This window comes from Corvus moneduloides, chromosome 1, assembly GCF_009650955.1.
Source record: "Corvus moneduloides isolate bCorMon1 chromosome 1, bCorMon1.pri, whole genome shotgun sequence".
In the NCBI taxonomy this organism is placed as follows: Eukaryota; Metazoa; Chordata; class Aves; order Passeriformes; family Corvidae; genus Corvus; species Corvus moneduloides.
Window position 1 is genome coordinate 29816383 of NC_045476.1, and position 26405 is coordinate 29842787.

Genomic DNA, 26405 nt, shown 5'->3' on the forward strand with positions numbered 1-26405 from the left:
TCTGAGTGTCCCTTTTATTTATTTCGTGTAAATGAGAAACCGTATAACCAGCACTATCCATCTCTAGTGTGCCAGAGAATGCAGGGTGGGGTTTTTTCCCTTTTTTTTGTTTAAGTAAACCCAAGGAGAACCGAGAATGTTGCAACCTCAGCTGTCTTTTCTCCTTAGAGAGCTTAGTTGGTTTTCTTCCCCAATTTCCTTAGGAGTTGTGTCTTGTGCAATTGCCCTACCTATCCATCAGACAGATTCCTAATCAGTTTGAGACCTGTCTGATGGGAAGGTAAACATCTTGAAGATACTAATTTCCTAAAAGGTTTGTGAAACCTGGGTCTGGGTAAAGGACAGATCTGCAGAAGAGTGGCTCCGTGAGGTGGTCTGGAGAGCTCAGCACAGATCTGTTCTGTCTGTCCTCTCAGCTGGCCAGGCAGCGCGAGTGAGCTGACAGCTCCATCACAGGCACAGGCTGCAAACAAGCCACATCCTCTTGCTCAGTAGCTTGGGGAGGTGAGACAGAGCTGTGCAAGCTCAGGGGAGACAGAGGGGAGAACTGGAGATACTCCAAAGTCTGGGAAGTGCTAGCAGAAATACATAGGAGGAACTGGGAGCTATTGCAGTGTGGTAATGTAGGGCCATCAGAGGCAGATCTATAGGAAACAAAGCTCCTTTAATCCTTCTACAAAGAGATTGACTTATTTCAGTTAAAGTGTTTTTAAAGTAAGTGACAAATTGCCTCATGACCTAATGGGTTGTATTCAGATGCTGACCAGCTCATGGGATGGATTTAGGCACACTCTGTGGCTCTTTATAGAAACAGTGGAGAAATGTAGTCACAGCATCTAAGCAGAAGGTCTGCAAACAGCCATTACTCCTCTCCACTGACTGAAAGGAGCTCTTGGGAATATGTGGTCTGAATTACTCATTAACCTCTCTAACTTTTCAACTGTTGTGGCAGGCAACCTACGTATGGCCCAATACCTGTTTAGTCAGGGAGTCAGAAACACTGAGTTTGGTTTTGGGCTCAGAAGGGCCACTTGTGTGGGTCTACATTTGGGGGAGGAATGAATTTAGAAGACCAATTTTGCAGTTGTCTTGAAAGGGCCTGTTTATGCTAAACACTGAAAAATCATCCTCTTAAAAATCAGATAAAGCACCCTGGAGTGAGGCATCAATCTATATCCAGTTGTTTTTGAAATGAGATGACTGCCTCTTTGCCTCAGTTTCCATCTGAAGAGATTTCCTAGTATGTAATCAACTTGAATTCCATTTGATGTACAGTACTGCTCTGAACTGCTTTGAAATTCTCAGATGAAAGGCACCATAGAAAACCAAAGCATTTAATGTTATGTTACACTATTGTAGCGGGTTGAGTTCGAACCGGGCGGAAACACCAATTAAATGTAGTGGTTTTGGTTCAAAATATTCATTACTTACTTATTTTCCTTCTGTGAGATAAGAATTAGGAGAAAAGCAAAGCAGGCACAAACCTTAAACAGTTGCAGTACAATGAAAGAACTTTATTACTAATAGAATTAAAAGTAAAGAGAAAATAACAAAATTAAAGCAAATCCCCCTCCCCCCCTCCCCCTCCAGCACTTCTCTCCTTTTACCCAGCTCACACAAGGGGTAACAGAACATGGGATGTTAGTCAGTGTTCCAGTTCTTGAAATAGTCTCTCTCTTATGCTTAAGGAAAAAAGGGTTTTCCTTCAGTTGCACGTGGTTCCCAAACTGCCACTAACAGCAGACCCGCCCGGAAACAAACAATCTGCTGTGTGTAGAACATCTCTCCCATGAAAAATCTCACAGTTCCTTCACACTGCAAAACATGGGCCATCACATGGGGTTATTCATCTTTTTAAGGATAAGTTATTTTGGCCTGCACACAAAGGCTTTTCTTCGCCACAAGTCTCTAACAGCCTCTCACTACTTCTGTATAGCCTGGCATAGGCACTCTTCACAATCTTCACAGGCACACGAGGATACTCCATCCCCCCATGTTCTTCAAATGGATTAAAGAGACAAACAGTTTGTGGTATTACAGTTTCTTACCACGGCATGCAAGAAGGTTTTTAAGCTACGCGCCAGAATCGCAGCACCGCCCTCTTTTCTCCCGTCGCCATTTCCAGCTCCGTCCCACGTGACTCACTTCTCTTTCTCCCTGACTCTGACGCCGCCATGTTGAAGGGTGTTCTTGTTCAGGCTTTACGGTGGAGAAAGCCTCGCTCCCTCTGTGCTGCTGGCTGCATGGTGTCCTCTTCAGTTCAGCACGAAGTGTGCTGGCTGCAGACAGGAGGCTCTGCCGGCTCCCGTTGGCTCCGCCGGCTCCGCATGGAGAGGAGAGGGACCCGCCTATCCCCAGGAGCCGCGCTGGATGGGTTTAGCTGTGAGCAGTCCATGGCTGGTTTGAGCTGTGGCAGTCCATGGCTGGTTTGAGCTGTGAGCAGTCCATGGCTGGTTTTAGCTGCCTGTGGCTCTGGGACAGTCCCCCCCCAGCGACCCAGGGTCCGTGCCACAGCGTTGGGAAAGGGGGAAAGGGGCAGTGGCCCCGGCCCGGCCCGGCGAGGCCTGGAGGCTCGGAGCCCCCCCACCTTCCAGCAGGCGAGCTCCGACAAAAAGGGGCAGTCCCGCCTTTCTGTGCGGTTTAAATATGTAAATTGTGAGAAGCGTAATTGGTCTTAAAGACTGTCCATCAACTCAGGGTCAACCCAATACAACTATAAATTTTAATTACTAGCAATATCTTATTTTAAATAAATTATGTTTGCATGAGAAATTTTCAAGCACTATTGTAAATCTTCTGGACAAGAATGATATTAAAATAAATGTGCAGCTGAAATAATTTATAAGACCTTTTCACTGTGTGAAAAGGGTATGTTACTGAAATGCCTTCTTGCTGCTGTACTGTGATCTCTCTCAGTGCCTCCTGTACTTAAGTAAACTTTGATTTTCCTATTAAGTTTGATATATGACTATATCACATAGAGCCTGCCTCAACAGCTGGTTAATTATTTATTAAGGGTCATGAGGAATTGGAAGATTAAAGGCAAACCAAAACTGAAGGAGAAAAAAAACATTCTTCCTAACTGAGCTTGTACAGCAACCATTTTTTCTTTTAAAAAAGGTTCTGCTTTATATTTACCTTATTCTTGACTTTGTCTCTTACTAGAGAATTTTCTCCCAAGCTCTTTTGAGGATCTGAATGGCATTGCTTTATGAGTTGAAAGAAGATATGCCTCTCACAGTCTCTACCCCTTTCCCTCCTCTGAATCTCGTAGTCTCTCTAGCGCTGCTTCCAAATTAGAGTTTGGTTTGAGGGAAAGGCGGGTGTTCTGTTTTGTTCTGTGTTTACAAAAGTCATATTTGTAGTTTTTACCCATGCTTAGGGCCATTTAGTCTTTTGCAACATTGCAGATTAAATTTGCTCAGGGATGGGAGGCTTCACACGAAAATCTCTGTAGTGTCTGCACCTTGCATGTGGCAGAGGAGAAAATGGTAAAATCCACGCTGTCCCCAAGCATGTGGGCCTGCAGGGAAGCAGCAGGATGGGCAGTGATCATGTGTGTATTGGTAGTGGCAAAAAGCCCCCAGGGAGTGATGAATGTTGTCGTATCTCTTGTTCCAGCCACGCTGGAATGGCAAGGCTGAGCTGTCACTATGAAGTATTGCTCAGTCATCATTCCCCTCCTTATTTCTCACCACATTTTACTCAGACTTCGGTAAGGTAAAGAAAATTCAGCTAGAGCAGGTGTAGAAATTCCCAAGATAACCGTTTTTTGTTAGTAACATGATTCAGACATCAAAAGAAAGACTGCTTGTAGAGCAATATTGTTTTCAGTAAATCACCCAAATTAATTTTGGGTATTTTTGAGTAGCAAAGGCATTTCTCTTTCTATAGGCCTCTCCCTGGGATGTTTTGAAAGTTAGAAGTTTCATTTGTCCATTGAAAATTATTCTTAGTTTCAGTATGTTACCTTGGTGTTACATTAAATTCCAGAAAAAGGGAATATTATAGATTTAATTTGATCTGATATGTGTTTTTAAAGGGAGGAAGGTAATATTTGTCAGTTTGCCCCAACTTGAAATAGCAATATTTTTCAAAATCTCAATAAACTTATGGAGGATGAGAAAAGTCTTAACCTGTCCACCCTCTATGAGAAAAAGTTCATGTAATAGCAAGAATACAGAACAGTATGTTCAGTATCTTGTGGCTCATTGAAGGAAGCTTTTTACACTCTGGCTTATGACTTCCATTCTAGAAAATGACAGACTGGAAACTGGAATTATTTAATTGTGTTGGAAAGATTTGTAAAGAAAAAGTAAAAAATTTTCTTAGACTTCAGAACACAAATGCAAAGGTTCTGCTATTCTGCATGTTCCCAGAAGAGGATCAGAGTGATCAGTTTGCAGTGGTATTAATAAAAGTTGGAGGTATTCAATGATTTGCAAAACAAGACCTAAAATAGACTGCCAAGCAATTAATAGCATGTCTGAATATCAACACACAGATTTCTGGCTTTACTCAGTTGAGGATCCTCATCCTGAGAGACAGGGATCATTAGCTGAGTTGCAGCACAATGCAAACCCAAGTGTGTGGCTTCTGAACAGGGGTGGTAAGTCCAGAGGGCTCTGCACTGCCCGTGACCTGTTTGCAGTTAGCTCAAGGATATCTGCATCAACCCTCATACCATGGGGTAAACATTCCTGGGTGCTTACCAGGACTTTATGATGAGCAGTCTTGCTCATGTTTAAATACCCCAGACAGGCTGGAAAGGATGTGCCTCCTTTGACCGAGAATAAGTCAGTTATTGTGGCTGCAGTGTTTGTAGTTAGCCATTGAAGGAAAATGTGCAGTCATTCAGCCTGTGTTTTTATGACCCTCTTGTCTGGCAGATGACTAAATCTGTGGATTTTTCCCTGTAGCTGGACTAGTTTGTTTCAACACTTGGCAAAGCTATGGAAAGCAAACATAAGTCATGCAATGTTTGAAACTTCACCAATTCATAAATTTGCAAAGTACCCACCAACAACTTTTCCAAAATCTTTGACTGAGAAATAAATCAAAGTCTCCTGATGAAAATGTTCTTTTGCTTGTTTGACATAAAACAACACATAAGCATCAGACTGAACTGATGATAAACTGGAGATGATTGATTGACAAATTTACGTATTTTTTTATAGAAGGTGAGAAAGTAAAAAAATGTTAAATAGACTAAACCACTAAAATGGAACAGGGACTCAGAGGACTGTGATTCCATTGCTGTCTCTAGCACTTGTTTTCTGGATAACTTCAGATAAGTTGTTTTACTTTTGTTCTTAAGTTTTGTCAGTTTTCAAATGAAATATTAGTGCTGGTCTCCTCTGTAAGCTGATCTCCCTGCTTTGAGATTTGTCAATCAGCAGTAGTGTCTAGGATCTGAGAATCACAAAATGTAGAAGTCTGTTGTCTGCTAGCCAGTAGTTCATACCTCAGTCTGTATCTCCTTTGTAGTTGCTGGGCAGAGAAGTGTTTGCCAAGAATCTCCCAGGCCAGTGTGTCTTATCCTTTGTACCAGCAAGAGGAGCTAAAGCCTGCAGGCAGCCTGGTTTCTGATGGAGGTCAGTCATGCTTGTGCTGCCATGTTCTGGCAGGCTTCTCCCAGAGGAGGATGACTGTACATTATAGTCCATGAAGCTGAGAGATGGCTCTGCAAGCAGTGATGGCCACTTCAGCACTCGCCACACTCCTCATCTCCCCTTCCAAACCCCTGCACTCATGCAATGTTACTGGGGAAATGATACCTAGCATGGATTTCTTACTACAGAGAGAGACCATGTTCATTTTTTAATCTCCTGATTAGTTTAAAGGCAGACCTGGAAGTCAGCTCTCCATTTCCAGTCCGTGAAGTCTCTGGTGCTCAGACAGCCCGTGACACAGAGGCTGGCGTGCCTGCAGTGGCCCCATGCAGAGGAATACCCAGAGCTGGATTAGCTTAGTTCTGTACCTGCAGTAAGAACTTCTGGCACAGTTCAGCTGATGTGCAAGAAGCCAGTGCCAGCCACTTCAGCATGGGGCTTCCTGACTTGGCTGCAATGCTGAGCAAATGCAGCTGTAACCCTTTTTCTGTGTGAGCATTTATCTGGAGCTACTGTGTGGAGGAAGGTAACCATTTGATAGATTGTGTTGAAGAGAAACCCAAGGGGATTTTATGAATCCCTTATCTACATTATCTTTGCCTCTCATTCTTCTGGATAAAGCAGAATAGCCTGCAGCTTTTGCCATAATTCATGCTTTCTTCTCTGTGACACAATTAGTCGTTTAACCTTTCCTGGCAGTTCTTTTGTGGTGGATGTAGCCAGGATATAAGGAAGATGAAAAGACATTTTGGGTGAACACATAGCTAGGTTAGTGACAAGGAAAAGACTTGAAGGATCTGATTAGGTTAAATAAAGAAGCAGTAGGGTTTGGATTATCTCTTTGTTTTTCTTAGTTGCTGGTAAATTAAATTAGGCTTCTGGAATGGTTTGAGGTTTAGTTGCTAATTTGGGATGCATGAGTTCCAGAGATTTAGAAGGACATGGACAGTTCACATTTCCATCACGTGTAAGCAATAGTTCTTTTTCATGTGGTTATTCCTTGGTACTGAGAAACAGAAATGTGTTCCACTTGCAGATAGATCCAGAAAATAAAAGTAGGACAATCACTTACTGAAGTGCCAGTATTGTACTGGCCTTTTGCAGCAGAAATGTATGCACAAATTAACAATAAACCGAGAGATTGGCTCACATAAAAGTTACTCATCATATGAAGCTCCAGTGCCCAGCAAAAGTAAAAATACCTTAAGAAAGGCTTATTTTCACCTGAAGAAAATTACCTGTTCAGGATTTGAAATGTAAAGGAAATTTATTTGTACCAAGTTGCTTTTCTTTCTGAAAATCATTTTTCACCCTTTTTTTTTCTTGTTTAATTTCAGTTCTTGAGTGATGTATCTGTATTTCCCACCCTCTCTGAGCACTCTCTTTGTACTTTATGACAATGCACAAGCAGGCCTGCTGGACTGTTCCACTTTACAATTGGGGCTGCTTAAGAGAGGCTAGTGCTTTCTTAAATGAGTGTAACAAATTTCCTTGAAAATATCATTAAAACTCCTAAAAAGGCAAAATAAGCAGACAGGATTATCAAAGAGAGGCTCATGGAATATGCTCCTTGATCTTTTGATGCCTGAATGAAATGCCTTGGCTCTGAGTAGAACGTATCCTCTATTAAATCCCGGTCACATTTGCTGGAGCAGCAGGGAGCAATCCCTATAGACTCGTAACTATTTAAAGTTCATCAGTTTCCAGGCTGGACATCTGCACACACACTTGCTCCATGTCAGTACTCCTAAATGTTTTCTTTAAATTTTAATTGAAAAATTGATTGAAAATGAGGCTTACCTGACAGAATTTTCTATGGTTTCAAAGTGAAGAAGTATGGGGTTTCCCCTTAAAAACTAAGTAACTGTCTGAAAACCTGGAATGAATTTTGACCACATATGAGATAAGGTCCATTTCAGTATTTAGAACATAATGCACAGGAGGTAAAACCAAAACCTGGTTGGGTGAGTCATTACCATTCCTTCAAAAGAGATGTGTAGGGATCTAGAGTAAGTTCTCACATGGATGCCAGTGTGGTTAGATATCAGAGTCAGAGCAGCATTGGAAGGTGCCACGCAGAGGTGACGCAACATTGTGCCTTGGTCTCTCTAAGGATTCTGCATATTAGAAATGGATATAAGAAAAGCAAATGAGCCAACAGTACTCTTGTTACTTCTTATATTGGAATTCTCCTCTGTGACTAATTTAGAAATTATTTTACCTTTTCTCTTTAATGTGCTGAGACTTCATGAACTTCTGCCTCCAGCCTTCGTTAAGAGCCATTCCTTTCATATTAATGACACATGAGGTCATCAGATTCCTGAACTGAAGAGGCAAGGTGCTGGAATGCCACAGCGTCCACCTCTGAGCCTGCAGATACGAAGAGCACATTTGCCACGAGGCCAAATGGCACGGTGGCAAAGAGGAGTCTGCAGAGTTTGCAGATGCAAGTCAGATAAAGAGAACGTGCGAGCTTTCCCAGCCTGCGTGGCTCAACCTTCCTGACAAAAGAATGCTTCATGTCATCCCATTAGTCCCTTCAAATATTCTGTCATTTGAGTGGGTAGGGGTTAAATATGCACACCAAATTAAAGAAAGGCATTTGTTAATGAGGGCTGATAGATAGAGGTGTGGATTTGATCCACTGATAAGGTTTTGTAGAGGTGACCTGCTCTGCTGCTAGATCATTTCTCTGTAGGTGTAGCTCGTGTAGGACATGTTGGTCATGTCCTGTGCTGAGCCAACACAAGGGTGTGTACTACCAATATCTAGACACAGACCTCTGGAGCATATGCCTGACACACTGCCAGTATTGTTTAAAATTCATTATGTATGAGTCTAGGCAGAATTGGTGTAACCATCTCTCTGGTCAACCCTTTTTGAAAAATACGTGTTCTTAGAACTTTCTTGCATTAAAAAAAGAAGTTCTTAATTTATAAAGTGCTAGTGCTGGTGATAACACCAAAATTCAGAAATCATGGACTCAGTACATTTTCCTCCACGTTATGTCCCCCCCTCATATCAAAAGGTTGCAAATCACAAAATTTTAGGTTATAAGAATTGATTTTTAGTTCCTTTAATCAGCAGTTTCTGGCCTTCAGGTTGTTCACCAGTGTCTTCATAACAATGGCAGTTTTAATTGTCCTTTAAAACAAGCTGTACCACAACCTCTTGAATCCATGATGTCTGGTTTCCTACAAATCTGTGTTTCATGACTGAATTCTCTGTTTTAAGATGCATGTTCAAAGTGAAGTTTTTCCCATGATTGTGCCTTTCTAAATATTTTCCTCTTGTCAGATTCCCTGCTATCTAGTAACGATCGAGATTAGATCCAGTCTCTCCCACTGTGAAAGGACTAATAGGTTCTCTAGCTGCATCCACCTGACAAATATTGTTTGCCCTCAGAAGAGCTGCCAAGGACAGAAACCCTGGACCACAGTGTAGCCTCATTTGTTCAACTTGTCTTTCAGGTGGCAAAAAGTTCATCTGCATGATTAAAAAGTCAAGAGCTTTAAAACCGGTGCAACAGAAATTTCCCTTACAGATGAAAGCAAGTCTTGTGAAAGGAAGGTTATATTTTCAAATTTGATATGAACCATGCTATATTTATGTCTCTTGAGCCCTACTTTGAATATTATTTCACAAGCTACTGCATCAAGAAGGGCACACTTAAATGCAGCTGATGTGTTTGAGTGAGATAAGGTTTGCAGGATTTTCAATCTTTTTAATCTCATCAGGTGTTTCCTCTATTTAGGATTTGAAGTTTCTTATACCATAGCCAGTTTAGCCCACAAGGCATCGTTCCCAAAGCATTCCCAATAGAATGATAAAGGCGGTTCTTCCTCTGTACACACAGATTACAATCTTTTCACAGTACATCATTATCCATCTGAATCCAAGGAAAAACTGTCATATAAAGTAGCACTCCATTCATTGAACCAGTATGGGGAGAGCCCTTTACCAAAGGGTCATTGTGGGTCCGGCCTTGCTCTGGTGCTGTATGATAAGGACCAGAGTAAATTAAATCTCCTGTGACTCAGCTGCAGTCAGAGGAAAATTTCTTGCCTAGTTGCTACTACAGCATATGGATTTGTCTCTGAGTACACAGATGTGCAGTTAAGTATGCAGAGAGTCCCACTGAGGGGAATGAGCCTGGTATTTTGCAACAGGCTGTTGTGGCTGTTTCAGGGGTACCTGAAGCCTCCAGAAGGAAAAGGAATTAGCTGGGTACAGTGGAAATTCCTGCAAATGGGTCAAAGAGTAGTGCTGTTAAAAGCCAGAAAGCAGGTGCACACAATGTCCTTTTTGAGTGGACAAACGGTGTCAATAGGCAGTCAAACCAGAGCAGCTCCACTGCTCATTAATTCTGTCTCTCGTTCCACCATTTCCTGTTCATTAACTCCCTCCTGCATTTCCCCTCTCTGCTGGAGCACATTACTCAGACTCAATCATTGTCTCCAAAAGGGAAGGGTGTTGAAAGAAAAGGCCAGAGCAAGGCCCTGCATTCCCCACCTCTCCCAAACTAGCTTTTCTGCTAGAAAGAAACCAATCAAGCATTTTACACTTCCTTGGAAAGATAAGTGTAATTCAGGCTTAAGGAAGGTATGTGCCCTCCAGGTAGGATTTACCTTTGTGCTGCTTATTCTGTCAAGAAAACTTGTTTTGTTCTGAAAGGACTGTCTTACCCACCTCTAAATCTCACCCGTGCTCTAAATCCTTCAGGAAGAAATAAACACAAGAGTCTGGCTTTGTTTTAACTGGCTTTTCTAAGGAGGGCAATTTGTTTCTTCTCGCCTTTTTGTAAGTTTTGATATATTTTAAGTGGGACTGCTGTGCTTGTCTGAGTGTAGTGGCAGCTTGATGAACTCTATGGACCCGCACACAGATAAATTGTATATTTGTTATCTGAGAATGACAGCAAATACCTCCTGTTGATAGGTATGCATTGGCTTACCATGGTCCTTGTTTTTCAGTGCTGGACCAGAGGAGTGTCGTCTCTGGTCCCAGGCCCTGTCCAGTAGGAGAACCTTCTCCTACACCACTCCTCAGAAGAGAGTCAAGTATAGCGAGTCTCTGCAGAGATACCAAAGCTCTGTGCAGGGGCAGAAGGGTCTGTGGGCTGGAGAACTCACATGCTTTGGCCACACAGCACTGTGTCTTCTGGGGTGATACGGAGCTGCCAGAGAATACGGTCTGCAGCATATTGTATTGACAGGCACCAGCAGTGGCAATGTTTTGTTAATTATTTCATCTCACTTATCCCAGTCAGTGAGTACTGGACTTTTGCTACTGAGTGTTGCAGTGGGGATACTGCAACATACATATATCAAACCAGGAGTCCCGTGGAAAGGAAATATATATGGACAGACAGATTCTTGCTAGCTGTTTCAGAGATGTTTATTTCTCCAGCCGCATGGCCGGAGCTCTGCCGAGGAACTGTTCCAGTCACGGGACCAAGGGTCCTTCTGCCCGCGCAGGGAACACAAACCAACCAATGGGAACGAGGCTGAGCAGGGGCAGGGAATCCCCGTGTCTGTGCCCTCAGGGCCCCTCTCCCAGGGCTACACGGCAGGGGAGGGACCCCAACACCTCACCCGTTTTATTTTAATAAAAGGAGAATGAAAACAACTGGATAAACATAACAAGAACAGTTTCAAAACAAAACAAGCCACCCTCCTGAGTCTTTAAATGTCCAAACAGATTCTGGGGAACATCTTAGGGCTGACAGAAGGGAGACAGAATTCTCTGAGCATGCTTTGTGGGGAAACTGAGGCAGGAGAGGGTTTAACTTCTTCCCTCCCCCTTTTCATCCCCCACTCGGCATTGGAAAGGGATTTTTGGGGAAACAATTGGCAAAAGCATGGTTTTGTGAGGGAAACCATGGATGAAAAAACGCATTGGGAATACACTGGGGGTAATAGGACATAGGGTAAAAGGGAAAGGTGGGATTAGGAACTGAGTGCCACTGCAAGGGCTGGAACTGTGGAACCATAGTCAGACTCCCAGTTCAAGCCAGCTCTGGTGTGTCCCTGAGGGATGCAAGTGTGAAGCCAGTCTGATGAACCACACAGCCCAGAGTTCTGCCCACATGTTCTTAGGCTGACATGTCAGGCTTGGACCTTTCACGCAGAAATGCTGTCCATGGTTTGGGATGGTTTGATACAGTTCTGCCACAAGGCACAGATTCAAAATAAGCTCTCCATTAACAGCCCCTGTGACGTGTGCCTGTAGCTGTAAACACCTTGGTGTAGTTGCATGACCCTTTCATGTCAGCTTTACAGCAATGCCCTCAAAGCCAGGCAGAAGTGATACAAGCAGCAAGGAGAAAACGGACGCTTTTCACACATTCAAGCAGTTTCTTAGGTTAAGCAGTGTTCCCAAATCTTTCTTGGCGGTTCACTTTCAGCTTTATTCCAGGTGGCTCCTGCCTGCCTAGTTCCTCACAGTTGAGTAGCTGTGGGGTGAGCACTGTGGTGAGGAGCACCCCCAGCATTTTCATTCAGTGCTCACTTTCAAAACATACGAGGATGGATGGGGGTGAAGAACAAAACCAAAAAAGCCGACACGCGTTATTTAGGACAAACAGACTTGATTATGGATCCTGAAGGTGCTATAAAACTGATGGATTACAGGTTCAGCATTTCTGGGATTTGAGCTGTCTGGCTTCCACTGTGCTTTCATTGTATCAGCTCCCCCCTCTTTCCTTGCTTTTTGCTGGAAGCCTTGCGCTGGAGCACAAGTGAAGTGAAGCAGGCCCTAACTAGACCAAACAGCTGCCTTTTGTTGCTACTGTGGAAACAGCTGTAAGGGGTAATATAATCACTCTTCTGTGGCCAGTCAGCTGCGTATCGTAAGTACTTTTCTCAGATTCAGGGGACCTGGAGGCAGCTCCTGTGGTGATGTAAATGCTAATTGGGCCCACAACAGGCTATTTTGTGCCCCATTTGACATGCTAAGCACTTGTTCTGTCCCATGAGCATAAAGTTGACTGAACAGATATTCTTTGCCACCTTTATTACAATCAGACTCGTGTCATTCATGTGCAGGAGAGGTCTTTGCACTGGTTCCTGTTAAGTGGAAGGAATGGTTTCTGCACTTTTTGGTATGTTTCTCATCTTTCGTTCAATAAAACTTTTCTGCCTTATCAGTCAGTTCAGACTTGGAGTGCTCACATTTCGGGTGCTGGATTTTTTTTCCTTTTTTACAAATAAGCAAGTTCTGATTGGGTGTTGGGGGTTTTTACAAAAATCAAACTCACCTGGACTCACACCAGTTTTGTGTTTTTCTGTCTGAGATGATTGATTTAAAAGCAGGTTTGATGGAAAAATATAGAATAAGTCATAGGAGAAATCATAGGAAGAAAAATTTAAAGAGTTTATCATCGCAAGTCCTAGATTTTAATGGGCAGGGCACTATTTGAGTGTACTTGTAGTGAGCCTGGGGGTTGTTGTTCTTAGAAACGTGTCGCAATGACCGCCACTGACCACTGCCCAGGCTAGCCCCTGCGGTGTGCGACAGGCGTGGGGAGCAGCTGGAGGCTCTCGGCTTTAAAGCCGCTCCTCAGGAGTTCAGCTCTGCCCAGGGGAGCTGAAGCTCCAGGCACAGTGGCTGTCAGCAGTCCCGACGAGGGAGAGGATAAAAAGTAGCAAGGAGGCTTCCCACAGGGGGTAATCCAACTTTATTGGAGGGAACACCCAAGAGACAAGCCCCAAACAGCTCCAGGGTACCTCTTATAAAGGGAGGTGTTACAATGGGGATGGCTTAACTGGGGACCAATAGAAATCTCTCAGGGAGGGATATGGACGAGGATAGACATTTCCTTGGGCCAATAGCCCCAAGGGGAGGAGGGAAAGGGATCACATGCCCCAATGGGGCATCGAGGTTTAGGGGATTTCCAAAGGGGGAGGTATCTAGAGGGGTAGGGTCTCGGGGGATTGATGGGGACCATATTAGGTTAAACTGGGAGGTTTCAGATGATGGACACTGGACCTTCGGGAACAACAGGAGGGGTTTGGGTGATTGATAGGGAAAGAGCTAGAACAAGGGGAGGAGAACAACCATGTGGGAGCACCGGGGGAGCGGCTTGGGTCTGGGGCAAACCAACTGGGAATAGGAGTGGGGAAGGTAGGGATGAACCGCTGGGGTACAGAAAACTTATATAAAAATACAATAAAGGTATCGCATCACCACAGAAACAAACACAGGAGTGTGTAAATACTGAAAACAGCTGAGCAGCAGAGTTTAGAAAGTGCTCTGGGAACAGTGTGCCTGAGCTCTAGATGCTGATTTTAATGGGTCCTTGGTCACAACAGTTAGCTTATTTGAACTTCAGTTTTCCCCTGTCAAGTCAACTCACTACGCTATTAAAATACTTTAAAGCCTCACCTCGGACAGGGTTGTAGCTAGTCAGAAACTGGATGTACTGAGTCTCCAAATATCCTTTGCAGCTCTTATGAGATAGCATTTGTTCTGCTGAGGTGCAGTATTACAGTATTTCCCTGGCTAAATACTGTGTTGCATGTAGTCAGTCTGTATCAGAACATTGAACAAGAGATCACAGAAGGCGAGTGTTCATTGGTTTGGCACAGGAGAGCATGTAACATGCCAGCTGCAAGTATGGGTACAGTAGGAGGTGGATTGGATTGAGGAGATCCATTATTGATCAGATATGGGAGGAGTGGCATTAAGTATCTGCTCAGAAAAAAAAAACAGGGAATAAATGTGGAAAATGTGAAAAACGAGGTTCACTCTCTTGTTAGAATTTAAAGAGTTTAATACAAAGACAATAAGAGACATAAAATAAAGCAAAGGGATAACAGCCGGGTGCCTTGGCGCTCTGCCAAACGCATGCCTGATGCCCGAGGTGAGTCCTTTTTATACCATTTTTACTGTCTGTTCTCTATTCATATTAAAACTTTTCCAGGAATTGATCTGCATGGCCACTCCTTGGGTCTGCCTTTTTAGAGCATGCGTAGTCTTCGGCCTTGTGGTTTTATTTCTTTTGATTCTTGGGGTTGGGCCCGCTAGGTAAGAGTCGATGGTAGGGTGGATCTCTTAATTCTCCAGACAGTCAGGGCTGATTGCAGCTTTGGGCCTCTTTGCCCCCCGGGCAGAGCGGTGATAGCGGCTCTCGGACCCTCCTGGCCGCCCGTTCTCCGGGCGGAGTAGCCTTTGGGCCCTTTTGTTCTCTGGACAAAGTGTTGATCAGCAGCTCCTTGGGCCTCATCCTCTGCTCCCTTGGAGGTTACCTTACTTGCTCACACTTGCCAGCATTCTTGCTAAAACGAGAGAAAACTACATCCACACAGCAAAAAGCATTTCTAACATTATATAATATCTACTTTAATACTTTGCGAGAAGCCAATACTATAATATATGTTTATAACAGAAAATTAATTTAGAAACAAACAAACAAGCCCCAGTTGCTACCTGTGTAAGTTTCTATGCTGGAAGTCTTGAGTTATACTTCATTTACTCTGCATTTTTATTTCACAGGTTCAGGTTCAGCGGTCGTATTCTTGGCCTTGCTCTCATTCATCAGTACCTTCTTGATGCTTTCTTCACAAGGCCGTTCTACAAAGCACTACTAAGGCTGTGAGTATAACCATGCAACTGTGCAGAAACTGTGATCCCACAGTGAGTCCTGCAGAGACACAGGCCCTCAGGGAGTTGCTTTGAGTACATTGACCTTCAAGTTCTTTCTGCTGTTGGTTTGTTTGTCTGCGATAGAAAATGAACACATTTTAATTTTTCTTTGCTTTCTCCAAGAATTTACCATTCATAAATACTATGTTGACAAAAATATGTAAGTATGACATTTAGAAACACACATTAGAAAGTACTGACACACAATTCAAGAGTTTGCTACTGATGAAGAGTTATGAAGATTCAACCTAGTAGAAGACTGAAAAACATCTTTGATGGAATGAAAAATAGTACCAAAAGAAGGGGGGAGGTTATATCAAGCAAAAAGAACATAATTTGTCATGCCTCACTGGTGGAGTAGGTTTTCATTCTAAAACACAACTTGGGTTAATTAATAATGTTAATGTAGATATAACCAATGAATGGTTTTTTTGGTCTTCTCCTGTCTTTTATTTTAGTAAGCGTAAGCTACCCATAATGCATTATTTTCAGTTTGACGTTTATAACAGTAATTTGGATTGACAATCAGTCTCTTTTTAATTAATAGACTGAAGTAAGACAAGGTACATAAAATTTGCAACAATAGAAAAAGCCGTAAGTATTAACTCAAGACTGCAATTAAATGCTAAAGAGCAGAATAAAGCTTAGCTGAAATAGTTTATCAATTAAGATGATTCCAAATAAGCAAAGATACCTGTCTTAACAGTCCTTTAAATTCTTTATCATGTTAGTTTTTTTAAACTATGATTATTGCTGGGGCACAAACACTTATATCTCTATTGTACCTGACCTAGTCTGAAAATAGGCTGAAACCTAGGATTCTCCCTGCATCCTTATTGCCCCTTTAGGGAATTTGAAACCAGGTTGCTCATAATATTCACTTGTCCTTTCAGCAGACAAGGATGGCTCCTTATTAGCAGAAATTTAGGCTGCCTGGTCTGCCAGTCCTGTCTCAGTCCTGTGTGCTCACCTGGCAGATGATAGGTAATGGAAGCAGCCAGGCACAGCATGGTGGGGTTGAAGGGGCACATGTGCTGTGACGTGCAGGGCATCCAGAAAATCCACATAAAATCAAGCCCCAGGGGTGTCTTCTGACTGCAAATAATGCAGGCAGCCAACAGATTTGGCCTTGAGCCCAGCTATGCAAAGCAAACAGTTACAGAACCGCTTCAAGAGGGTCTGTGAAACAGGCTTTGATGTTAGCAAAACTAAATGAACTTCAGTTTTATGATGGATCTTCAGTAAATTTGTTCACATGCTTAGTAGGAAATCATCCTGCCAGTAGTCACAGGGTCATACCTTTTTTCTTGTCTCACAATCAGGCCATGTGATTTAAGCGACTTAGAGTACCTGGATGAAGAGTTCCATCAGAGCTTGCAGTGGATGAAGGATAATAATATCACAGATATCCTGGATCTAACCTTCACAGTGAATGAGGAGGTGTTTGGACAGGTGAGCACAGCTATGCAAAACATCTGAAAAGCAAATTTGAAGCTGACAAAGTTGAGCATGATGAACATCTTTCTGTCAGAACAGATCCTTTAGCCTTTCAATAACATTTTCTTCTCCTACCTTCTGTTTCTTTCAAGCCACCTGTTCCAAGGCAGATGTTTATTCTTAAGGTGTATAATATACAATACCAGCCCCCCTAGAGGCCTATTGAGCCACACACTGATGAGCATGAGGAATTCTCTGGAGTGCAGCTCTTCTCTCCAGGGTGTAGTTCACACAGATGTGGCATTTGGGAAATGCAAGCAATGTAACTTAAAGCTGATGTGACTGAAAGGATGGGTTAGGAGGGATAAAAAACATTCAACAGGTGGTGTAGGACCTGGCAACCCTCACCATTATTTTGTCTAATATCTCCCTGTTAGTTTCTATGTCTCTTACTTACCTTGCCCCTACTTAACAACTTGATATATACATCCATTTATTGTGCTTTCTACAGCTCAGCTCTGCCTTAGTCAGACAATTCTCTGTAACCTGGCTGATCTGGGTCACTATAGCCTTAAGTAGAGCACAACACTGGCTTAAGTGCAGTGTGGAAACCAGAATAAGTGTCTCCTGTGGGATTCTTTGGGTTGAACTGAAGCCCTGGTGCTCTTTGCTGTTGCAAATCATTCTGGATTATAACTGTCTCTGGAAAGCCCTGGAGGGATTCAAAGCAATATTCAGACCATGATTAAGGATCTCCAAGGAGATACTGAAAATTAGAGAGGCTGAAGAACCAAGCTCACCAAACACTACAGGGGATGGAGATAACTTGTAAGGAACAGACACACAATGTCAAAGGGAGCAGAGAGATCAGGTGGAATATACAGAGAATGGCTCTTAGCACTTGACAATGAAGTTTCCAGGAGGGGTTTGCACAAACCTGGGGTAGTTCTGTGAACTAGGGAAAAGTTAGACTAGTTTCTGAGGGGAGGAATTCCAGCCCTGTGAGTTAAAGGGTTGCTCAGCTATGAGCTTGAAAGTAACAGAAACCAAGCAAGGCTTCAGGGGGTATATTAAAACTGAATTTAGCCTGCATATATCAAAAGGTTACAAAGGATAAGCAGAGTTAAGGGTAGATGAAAAGGATGAGGCAGAAGAATTGAAGTGGGAAACCCCTGTAGGAACCATAACACTGTTTTTCCGCAGACTCAAATGCAGGAGTTTTTCATGGACTTGGAACTGAGAGCTTGCATGACATTGAATTGACAGTACAGTGGTTTCCCTGGAAGGTATGGCTACATAAAAATAATACACAAAGGCAGGCAGAAACATACAGACATATTCACAAAGGCAGATGAGAAAAATTCGTATTTACAAGGGAAGACTACAAAGTTGAACAAGAACTGAGTTGCTCTGATGCATCTGAGAGTTACATTTGGCACGCTAGTTATTTGTTATACTCTCCTCAAAGGAAAAACAGTTACATAGGAGTCTGTTGTGGAAGATAAGAGTTGGTTCCAAAGAGAATAGAAAAAAATCACAATCTGTTGTAGATACTGTTGTATGAAAGCAAAAGAACACTAAAAGCCAGATTTTGAGGCTGTTGTCTAGTACATTATTTCCTATGTACTGGACACTAACCTTGCTAGAGCTAATGATGGAGGGAAAAGTTGCTTCTCACTGTGAATTACAACCGTCAGAATCCAAGAGTCCTAAGTGAAAGTAAGATTTCCCTCCTGAAATTTGCTAAGTGCTGAGAGCAAAATAACAAAGAAATTGCTGTCACATTTTATGCTCACAAATGGATTCTAGTTGGAAATTCTTCCATGCCAGGAGTATCTGACCACTTAAATGCCATCTGAGCATTGCTTTGCTTGGTGCACATGCAAGTGTAGATCACAGTGGGAGCTCTGCTAATATTTGGGAAGCTGGATTTCGGGGGCTGGGTAAAGGAAACAAGAAATGTACTGACTCCTTGAGAAGCTGTATAGTAGATGGTTACAGCCCTTTTGTCCTGCTTCCACAATGACTTTATTATGGACCAGTCACTGCTGCTTTCATATTTTCTTTCTTGTTTCATCTCTGATGTGTATTGAACTTCTAAGGCTTTCAGGCCAAATCCTCTTTCTGGTACTTTCTTAATTAGAATTTACTCCAGATCAGTTCCAGCCTTCTTGCACATTGGAACCTGGAGCACTCCCATAACAGCAGTGACAAAATGTCAAATTGAGCATTACACATTTTTACTGGTGGGGACTCAATGACAACTTGAGAATTTCACTTATAAGACAGAAACCTGTCAGTTGCTCAAGACCCAAAGTACTTTCTTGTGCTTTTACCCGGTAGAAAATGTTCTTCCAGGCCTTACTCTGAGCTCTCTTTCTGGGCACAGCCTGTCTCTGAGCCCTGGCAATTGTTCCCATCAGGTAAAAGGAATGAGCTAGATTGGTTGAAATGTCTTCTTGCTACTCTGAAACCTGATTCTGAATTGTAGCTCACAGCTGCGGTTAATGCCTCTAAGATAGAGGGCCCAAAATAGGGACACATTACTATTAATTGCTAGGCTCCAATTATAGATAACTATTAGTTATCTATATTTGAATTTATATGGATAATGAGAAGTTGAAAAAATCAATAGTTTCCTAGATGTTTGTGGGAAGTCTTGAAAGAGACTTTGAACATCTAGACTTATGGTCATGCTTAAAGCTAGACAACAGTTAGTCTTTGGTTTTGCAGATGTATCTTAATGCCTTGCAGCCTTGAAGAATACAGCATGGCAGCTGAGCCAGAACCTTGCTTTCTGGACAATGCAGCATTGCTTGTATAATGGTGATGCAATGATTAATGTTTGAGAATTTAACCTGAACCAGCTAAGAATTCCTAACTCCTTCCATCCAGCTTTACCTGTTTTTGCTGTTTCTCAACAAAGCTACAGATTAGATGACTCAGTCAATATTTCTTAATTCATAATATTGCAATAGGTCCCTGAAGTAAAGTGACCTAAATACTGCCTATGCTGTGTCCTGTCTGTTGGGCTAATAAATAGATAATAATATAAATAATACTAGTAATGAATATGTATTCATACAGTTCATTTACTGTTGGTGGTGGACATTATTGCTATAGCAGCAGAAAACTGAAGAGGAGATCCAAATATTCTTCTTTTTAAATCCACTAAATTGAATGTGAAAATAATTGCAAGACAAATACAATTTTCTGTCACATGGGAGGAGGAGTATGTGTTTGCTGGGTAGGATCCAGACTGATTCCTTCAATCGCTTCTCAATCTCAAGCCTTAGTAACCCAAGCCAACTAAATTAACTATTAAAATGCAAAGAAATGCTGCAGCTCTTGCTTAAAATAAAGTTATTTACAGTACAAACTCTTCTCAGGTTTAGATGGCTGATACAAAACTCTGAATCCCTCAGTGACTATTTGTTACCTGTGCAAGGTAGCTGTACGGGTCTTGTTTTAGGTAGTGTATTTGGAGTATTCATTTTATGATACTTTCTTTAGCTGTTGGCATTTCCGAGTAAACACTTTTACTAGCGGTTGGGGAAGGGTAACACTTGTTGCTTAAGAGACAAGTAGATATCCCTTCCAGTTGGCAGTTTCCAAAAAGCAGTCTGCCTATTCCAATGCTGTGATTGTCTCTCCATCCTGTTGTTTCCTGTACTATTGCTTGGATAATCTCGTGTTTGAAACACAACATGATCCATACGTTGCTACACCACTGTTTATCTTTGTTCTGTAGGTGACTGAAAGAGAGTTGAAATCTGGAGGGGCAAATACAGCAGTGACAGAAAAGAACAAAAAAGAGTACATTGAGAGAATGGTTAAGTGGCGAGTGGAAAGAGGAGTGGTTCAGCAAACAGAGGCCCTGGTCCGTGGCTTCTACGAAGTGAGTAACAAAGTGATGCTTCCACAGTCATCCCTTCCTCATGTGAATGAGAGTAGCACCCTGGCTAAACTGTGCTTCCTTGGTACCCTAGAGAATAGCTAAATACACACAAACAGCAAGGAATTGGAGTTCTTGGATCTCTAGAGACAGAGACCTTGCATATGTCATGTTTAGGACTAAAGGAGAAAGGAAAGAAATGTGTCTTCTGAATATGACAAAGCATTACTTATGATCAAGAGTTAAGAAGGACACTGCTTTCCATTCACACAGTAAGAGAAGTAGGCATTTGCAAATTTTGTTCTACCATGTTGTGGTTTTGGGTTAGGGTTAGGGGCCCCTGGGAAAGGAAGATTGTGAAGAATTGTACACTTTGATGAGAAGCTGATGAAACACACTGTATCTTCAGGGATTCGTTCCAGTAAAGTCAGTGTTTGGGTGCAGTCCAAGCTGTTATGTTGCTGGTGGTATTCCTGGATGCTGCTCCACTGTTTTCCCTGGATTTTGCAATTTGCCTTTGCTGAAGACCTGGATCTGAGAACATCTTTCTGGCAGAGCTGCTACAAGGACTGGTTGAAAACCTGTGGCTTTGCTGACCAACCCACATAGTCACCTATTCTTGCCCTTCCCTAATCATACACAAACATGTGAATGCAAACATTCAGACTTTGTTAGGATAAAGAGCTGGGCACCAGCACCATAGGTTTATGACTTCGCTTCATTTCCAGTCTGAACTGTGCTTACGTTTTTGTTCCAGGTTGTAGACTCCAGGCTTGTCTCTGTTTTTGATGCCAGAGAACTGGAGCTAGTTATAGCTGGCACTGCAGAGATAGATCTCAATGACTGGCGGAACAACACAGAATATCGTGGAGGTAAACTGCCTGCTCATGTTTACTACTATCTTGACCTGTTGCAGTCTAAAACATGGAAGTCTTGCTCCATGTTTTCCTTCTGTCATTCCTAAGGGAAATGCCCTCTTTTGTCCAGGAAGTTATTGTGAAGAATAACTTCTGAAATAAAAAAAAGTAAGATCTCAGGTTTGGATCAGCGGGTGTTCTGGTGTTATACTACTGAAATTGCTTCTGCTATTTCTCTCTGGATCTTATCTATTCAATTCCTGCAGACTTAGCAGGAGTTTTTACTATTAAGGACTGAAAAGGATTTGCAGAATTAGATCTAAAAGTTACAAGTCATCTAAGATGACTGTGACTGAATTCTTGGCCTCACAGAAAGTAGTTCCACAAGTCCTCCTGGCTTCAGTAGGCAGCTGAAATGAGGAGCTGAATTTCACAGTTGCCAATTACATTTCAACAACTCACATATCTTGCTTAACTGTCCCCTCAGCCTAAACTATGTCAAGTTGGATTTTTTTCCTTCTCTACTGCTTGGCCTGGTTTTGCTTTAAACAATGATTTATCCAGGCTGTCTTGGATGATGGAAAAATGTGAAATCCACCAGTTCTGCACCACAAGTGGAAAGTCCCTGAGATTCGCATATCCTCCCCTGAAGTACAAGGTTTCAGTCTTTGCTGATCACTGCCCAGCCTTTGGGTTACCTTGAAATACGCAGGTTACCACAAGCACAGCTGGTCTCCAAAGTTATTCTCCTACATTTTTCTATTTAACTTTTGAAACAGATTCAGCCTGGTACATGCTGGCTTTCACTAGCACAAACCAAGGCACAGAGTCCCTCACGGGGGAAGTTTGCCAGGGAAGGGCTTGTGGCAGCAAACCCTTCTCCGTATATTGAACACTATTGCAATCCAAAAGAGAATTTACTTGGGAACCAGTGTTAAGTTGTTAAGACTCACTCTGTGTGGCGTATTGCAGTTGGTCTTTAATATCTCATGCATGTAACCCCAGTTCTTGCCAAGAGATTAGTGAGACCTGAGTGTACCTCAAGTATATATTTGAGTTTCAGGTTCTGAAATGAGTTCGTGATATTATAGTATCCATAGCCAGGACAAAATGGAAGCTGGGACCTACTGCTCATGAAGAACAAGATATATTGGTAGGCCAGGATCTTTCCCGTAGGAGATCAACTGCCCCATGCTAATGGGAGCATATTTCAGTGTTGCACTTCCCAGTTAGGAGGGAGTGATTTTAATTTTTCTTGCTTGGTGTAGGTTACCATGATGGACACATAGTGATACGGTGGTTCTGGGCAGCTGTGGAGAGGTTTAACAATGAGCAGAGGCTGCGGTTGTTACAGTTCGTCACAGGAACATCGAGTGTGCCATACGAGGGTTTTGCTGCTCTCCGAGGGAGCAACGGCCTGCGGCGCTTCTGTATAGAGAAATGGGGGAAAATAACCTCCCTCCCAAGGTATGTCCCAACCAGGACTTTGTACCAGAATTGCTGTGAGAAACATAGGCCTGGTACTTTGTTGCATCTCCCTGCCAGTTAATGAATACAGCAAGGACACCTAAAAAAACAACAACAAAGAAACAATTATCATTTTGTTGCTCTGTAATTACATTCAGAGGAAAGCGTTTTATTTTGTTGTCTTTTTGATTTGCAGGCTCAGTTTAAACTTCCTGGAATCCTTGGAAATGGTTAAGATAAAGGTTTCCGTGGGTTCAAACCTAGTTCTCTTATTTCGCTTCTAGAACAGATTCAGCCCAACAGGGGCCTGTCAACTGATTCTGTTCTCTTTACTTCCAAAGTGCTAATAAAAATACTTATGAATTTACAGAGACATGAAAGCCAAAATCTGCCTCTGAGTTTTGTCTAGAGACCTGAGTGTACTCCCTTCATTTAGTTTGATGGTTCCCCTTTTTTGTAATGAAGAAGCTTAGTGACAGGACTTCTGACCACATGGTGATAATATCCAATTTGTTGCATCTAGTTCAGTTAGCCAGCTAGGAGCAAATGAGCTATAATGTCATACAGAATCAACAGACTTGGCAGTGCTTCCCAGAGGAGTCATCTTCCTTTTCAGAACAAGGGGACAGGGGCACAAAGGAGTGGACTTGTCTCAGGCCACCCAGGAGAGCCATGGCACAGCCAATGATGGATTCGGCTTTGAGTTCTGTTTTACTGCTTTATGGGTGACCAGCACTCATCCTTCCTTACTGAAGTGAGTCACCTTTTCTTGAATGTCCTTACAGTTGCCTGAGGCTCTGCCCCATTGGGATTACAGAGCATTTCAGTGCCTCTGAGATACTTTTGCCACAGTGGCCCTTTTATATCACGTGTGCCCTCCAAAGGATGCTTTCTTCCTGCTCTTATAATTTGCTTTCAGCTACACTCCAAAGGAGGCCACTTTTATGGCACAGAGCAAAAATTTCATCTCATAGACCTCGCAAATATAGTCAATCAATTTACAAAGGGTCTGGTCCAGTTTTCTCATTACTTGCTCTCCGTGTTGTTTACCTAGAAACATACTATAAGACATGGACTTGAGCAAACCTCAGTCCTCTGGAGAGGGAAGGTCCAAATCTGGTCACCCTCTCAGTCTAAGTCTGCTCAAGCCCATGCTCATACAGTGGGGAGATGCAGAAACTGGACCCAGGGCACTATGTCAGAAGGTACTCAGAGCTGACATGGGGACTCCCTCTAAAGTCAGGAAATGGGAGTAAGTGTTTTTAAGGAACAGTTCATCTCACCTGAACACAGACTTCTGAAATAGCTCAGCTGAGTCACAGCTGGTTCATTTTGATTTATGTCCGTCTACCATAAAGACTCTACGGAGATTATATGGAGAGCCAGAGCCTACATGAAGCCAGAGCCTACATGAAGCAACAGTTTGCTATTTGTAGTCCAGATCCTCCTTTTACAGTATATATATATATATATCTATCTAGTCAGGTTCTATGTAAGGGTTTCAGAGCTTACTGAGGACCTTCCTGCCTGTAGACAGTCAGCAACCAGCAGTCACAGACTGCAGCATTTCTGTAGAGCTCTCTTTGCACTCCTTCTGGGGTGGAAAGGGGTGAGAGGGGAGGGTGGACCTTGGTGCATGCACAGAAAATGCCCTGGGCTGACCCATCAAGTTCTGAAAAGGTAATTGGCCCCTTTCTGCTCTGCTTAACTTTCTTTGTGAACCTAGGCATTACTTCTGACCCAGATTCAGTTAGCCCCGAGATATTCACATTAAGGATTTTATGTTTGTCTGCTGATCTCTGAATGAGTTGCTCTCCCTGAAAGAGGCCTCCTTTCCAGGTGAAAGTTGGTAGCACTTTTTAGAAGTCTTAGAGCTCTGCATTCATTTTAGCCAGGGGAAAAAGGAACAACACTTGCTCATGGGGAATAAACACAGCTTGATCGCCATGAATTATTGCCTGCATTTTTATAAAATTATGGGGTGCTGCCAAGTATACACAGTGCTAAGAAATGCGTAAAACACACAGGCTAAACCTGGAGGTTCCCTAAATCCTTAGTTTAGCAACTAAATGAGTATTATTTAAACCTTGTTTTTTAAATACCTGATTATGGTTTGCCCATGTTTATTTATATTTATTTACATACTTAATACTTACAGGCTAAAAAAAAGTCATATGTCATATCCTGTGAGCCTGTTAGTCCTGTGACGAGTGTAACTAACTTAGCTGTTTACAATAAACCACAACAAATTCCCTCTTCTCTCTAACTGCTGTACAAAGTGTTGAGAACTTTTAGCTCTATAAGAAGAGTCCATGACTCTTTCTCTATCCCTTACTTCTGCTCCAGATGGCTGAAGTCGTTAGGCAAATCTCCCTTACATCTTGTCCTTGCAATGGAGCCTGCAACTACCATTTGCTTATAGTGAGCAAAACCACCTAAACTAGATAGTTCAGTTCTGTTTGCACTTGCAGCAGCAACATGGTATGCCCAGAAAAAAGGCATGATATAAATTTCTAAAATGAAACACTTTTCAAAGAATGACCAGTGATACATGACACCTAAAGTGCTTCTTGAAAGCACTGAAGATAAGGAAGATTTTTTCAGGAAGGTTAAATATCCAGTAACTTCATTCTAAATTGGTGAATTTGTTTGTTAGTACCAGTTCTCTGCATGAACAGGGTAATTGTGCTGTAATATGTTCATCTAAGACAAAGAAGAGTAAGATTACACCAGTACTTTATTTCTGGAGCGTGCACATGTGCCAGATACATTACTCCTATCTATATTTACTTTTGAGATCACATATGTTAGAAAGTTGAGGCACCATACAGCTCAGAGATGCTGCTCTAATCCCAGCTCTTCAGATGACGACCCTAAAGCAGGTTGCAAAGAGACTGCCAGCTTTGCAGACCTGTCAGTGTAAAACTGCATCATGGGTTCTTCCAAACTGGTGTAGCTTGTCATATAAAATAGCAGGTTCAATCACTTGTTCATCAAGGTTGAGTTTTACTCTTCCTGTGTAATATGCAAAGCTTTGCCCCAAAATGAAGGCATTACATATTTAACTGGTTGCCTGAGTAGAAATGGTTGGAGACTTATTGCAACTATAGCCTCTTCTGAAGCAGGAAGCCTCTCTTCACCTCTTCTGGGTCATGCAGGTCTTTAAATTGAATCAGTTTTAGTAGTAGTTCATCAAGAATGGATTCTCGTTCCCTGCCAAACACTAATGAAAAGCCACTAGTTTGAGCAGAACTCCTGGCCCAAAACAGACCTGTGCTAAGAACTAGCAGTGCTTTCTACTATAGATATAGGAGGCAACAGTTCAGTCTTTTTAAATCCTCAGCTGGCAAAAGTGTTCGGTGCCTACAAATGCCACTGTCCCACCTTATGGTTGTGCTCCTCACCTGGCAAAAACTCCTGCCAGCTCCAAGATCATGTCTGTTTGAGTATCAAGTAAGGACGGACCTCAGTATGCGTCTCAGGGATTCAAAT

The 26405-nt window shown here is 42.5% G+C and overlaps 1 protein-coding gene across 8 annotated transcripts in view; it reads left to right on the top strand.

Annotated features, from left to right (window-relative positions):
* Nucleotides 1-26405, top strand: part of HECW1 (HECT, C2 and WW domain containing E3 ubiquitin protein ligase 1) — a 272346-nt gene that overhangs the window by 237138 nt on the left and 8803 nt on the right. For 5 of the 8 annotated variants that reach the window (XM_032103814.1, XM_032103793.1, XM_032103833.1 and 2 more), the window contains 6 exons: nucleotides 15108-15206; nucleotides 16580-16709; nucleotides 20446-20592; nucleotides 21347-21461; nucleotides 22715-22913; nucleotides 23530-23667. In XM_032103814.1, coding sequence (XP_031959705.1) covers nucleotides 15108-15206; nucleotides 16580-16709; nucleotides 20446-20592; nucleotides 21347-21461; nucleotides 22715-22913; nucleotides 23530-23667 — 828 coding nt within the window. The remainder of the gene's footprint in view (nucleotides 1-15107; nucleotides 15207-16579; nucleotides 16710-20445; nucleotides 20593-21346; nucleotides 21462-22714; nucleotides 22914-23529; nucleotides 23668-26405) is intronic. The other 3 variants (XM_032103844.1, XM_032103861.1, XM_032103853.1) reach the window with 1 other exon arrangement.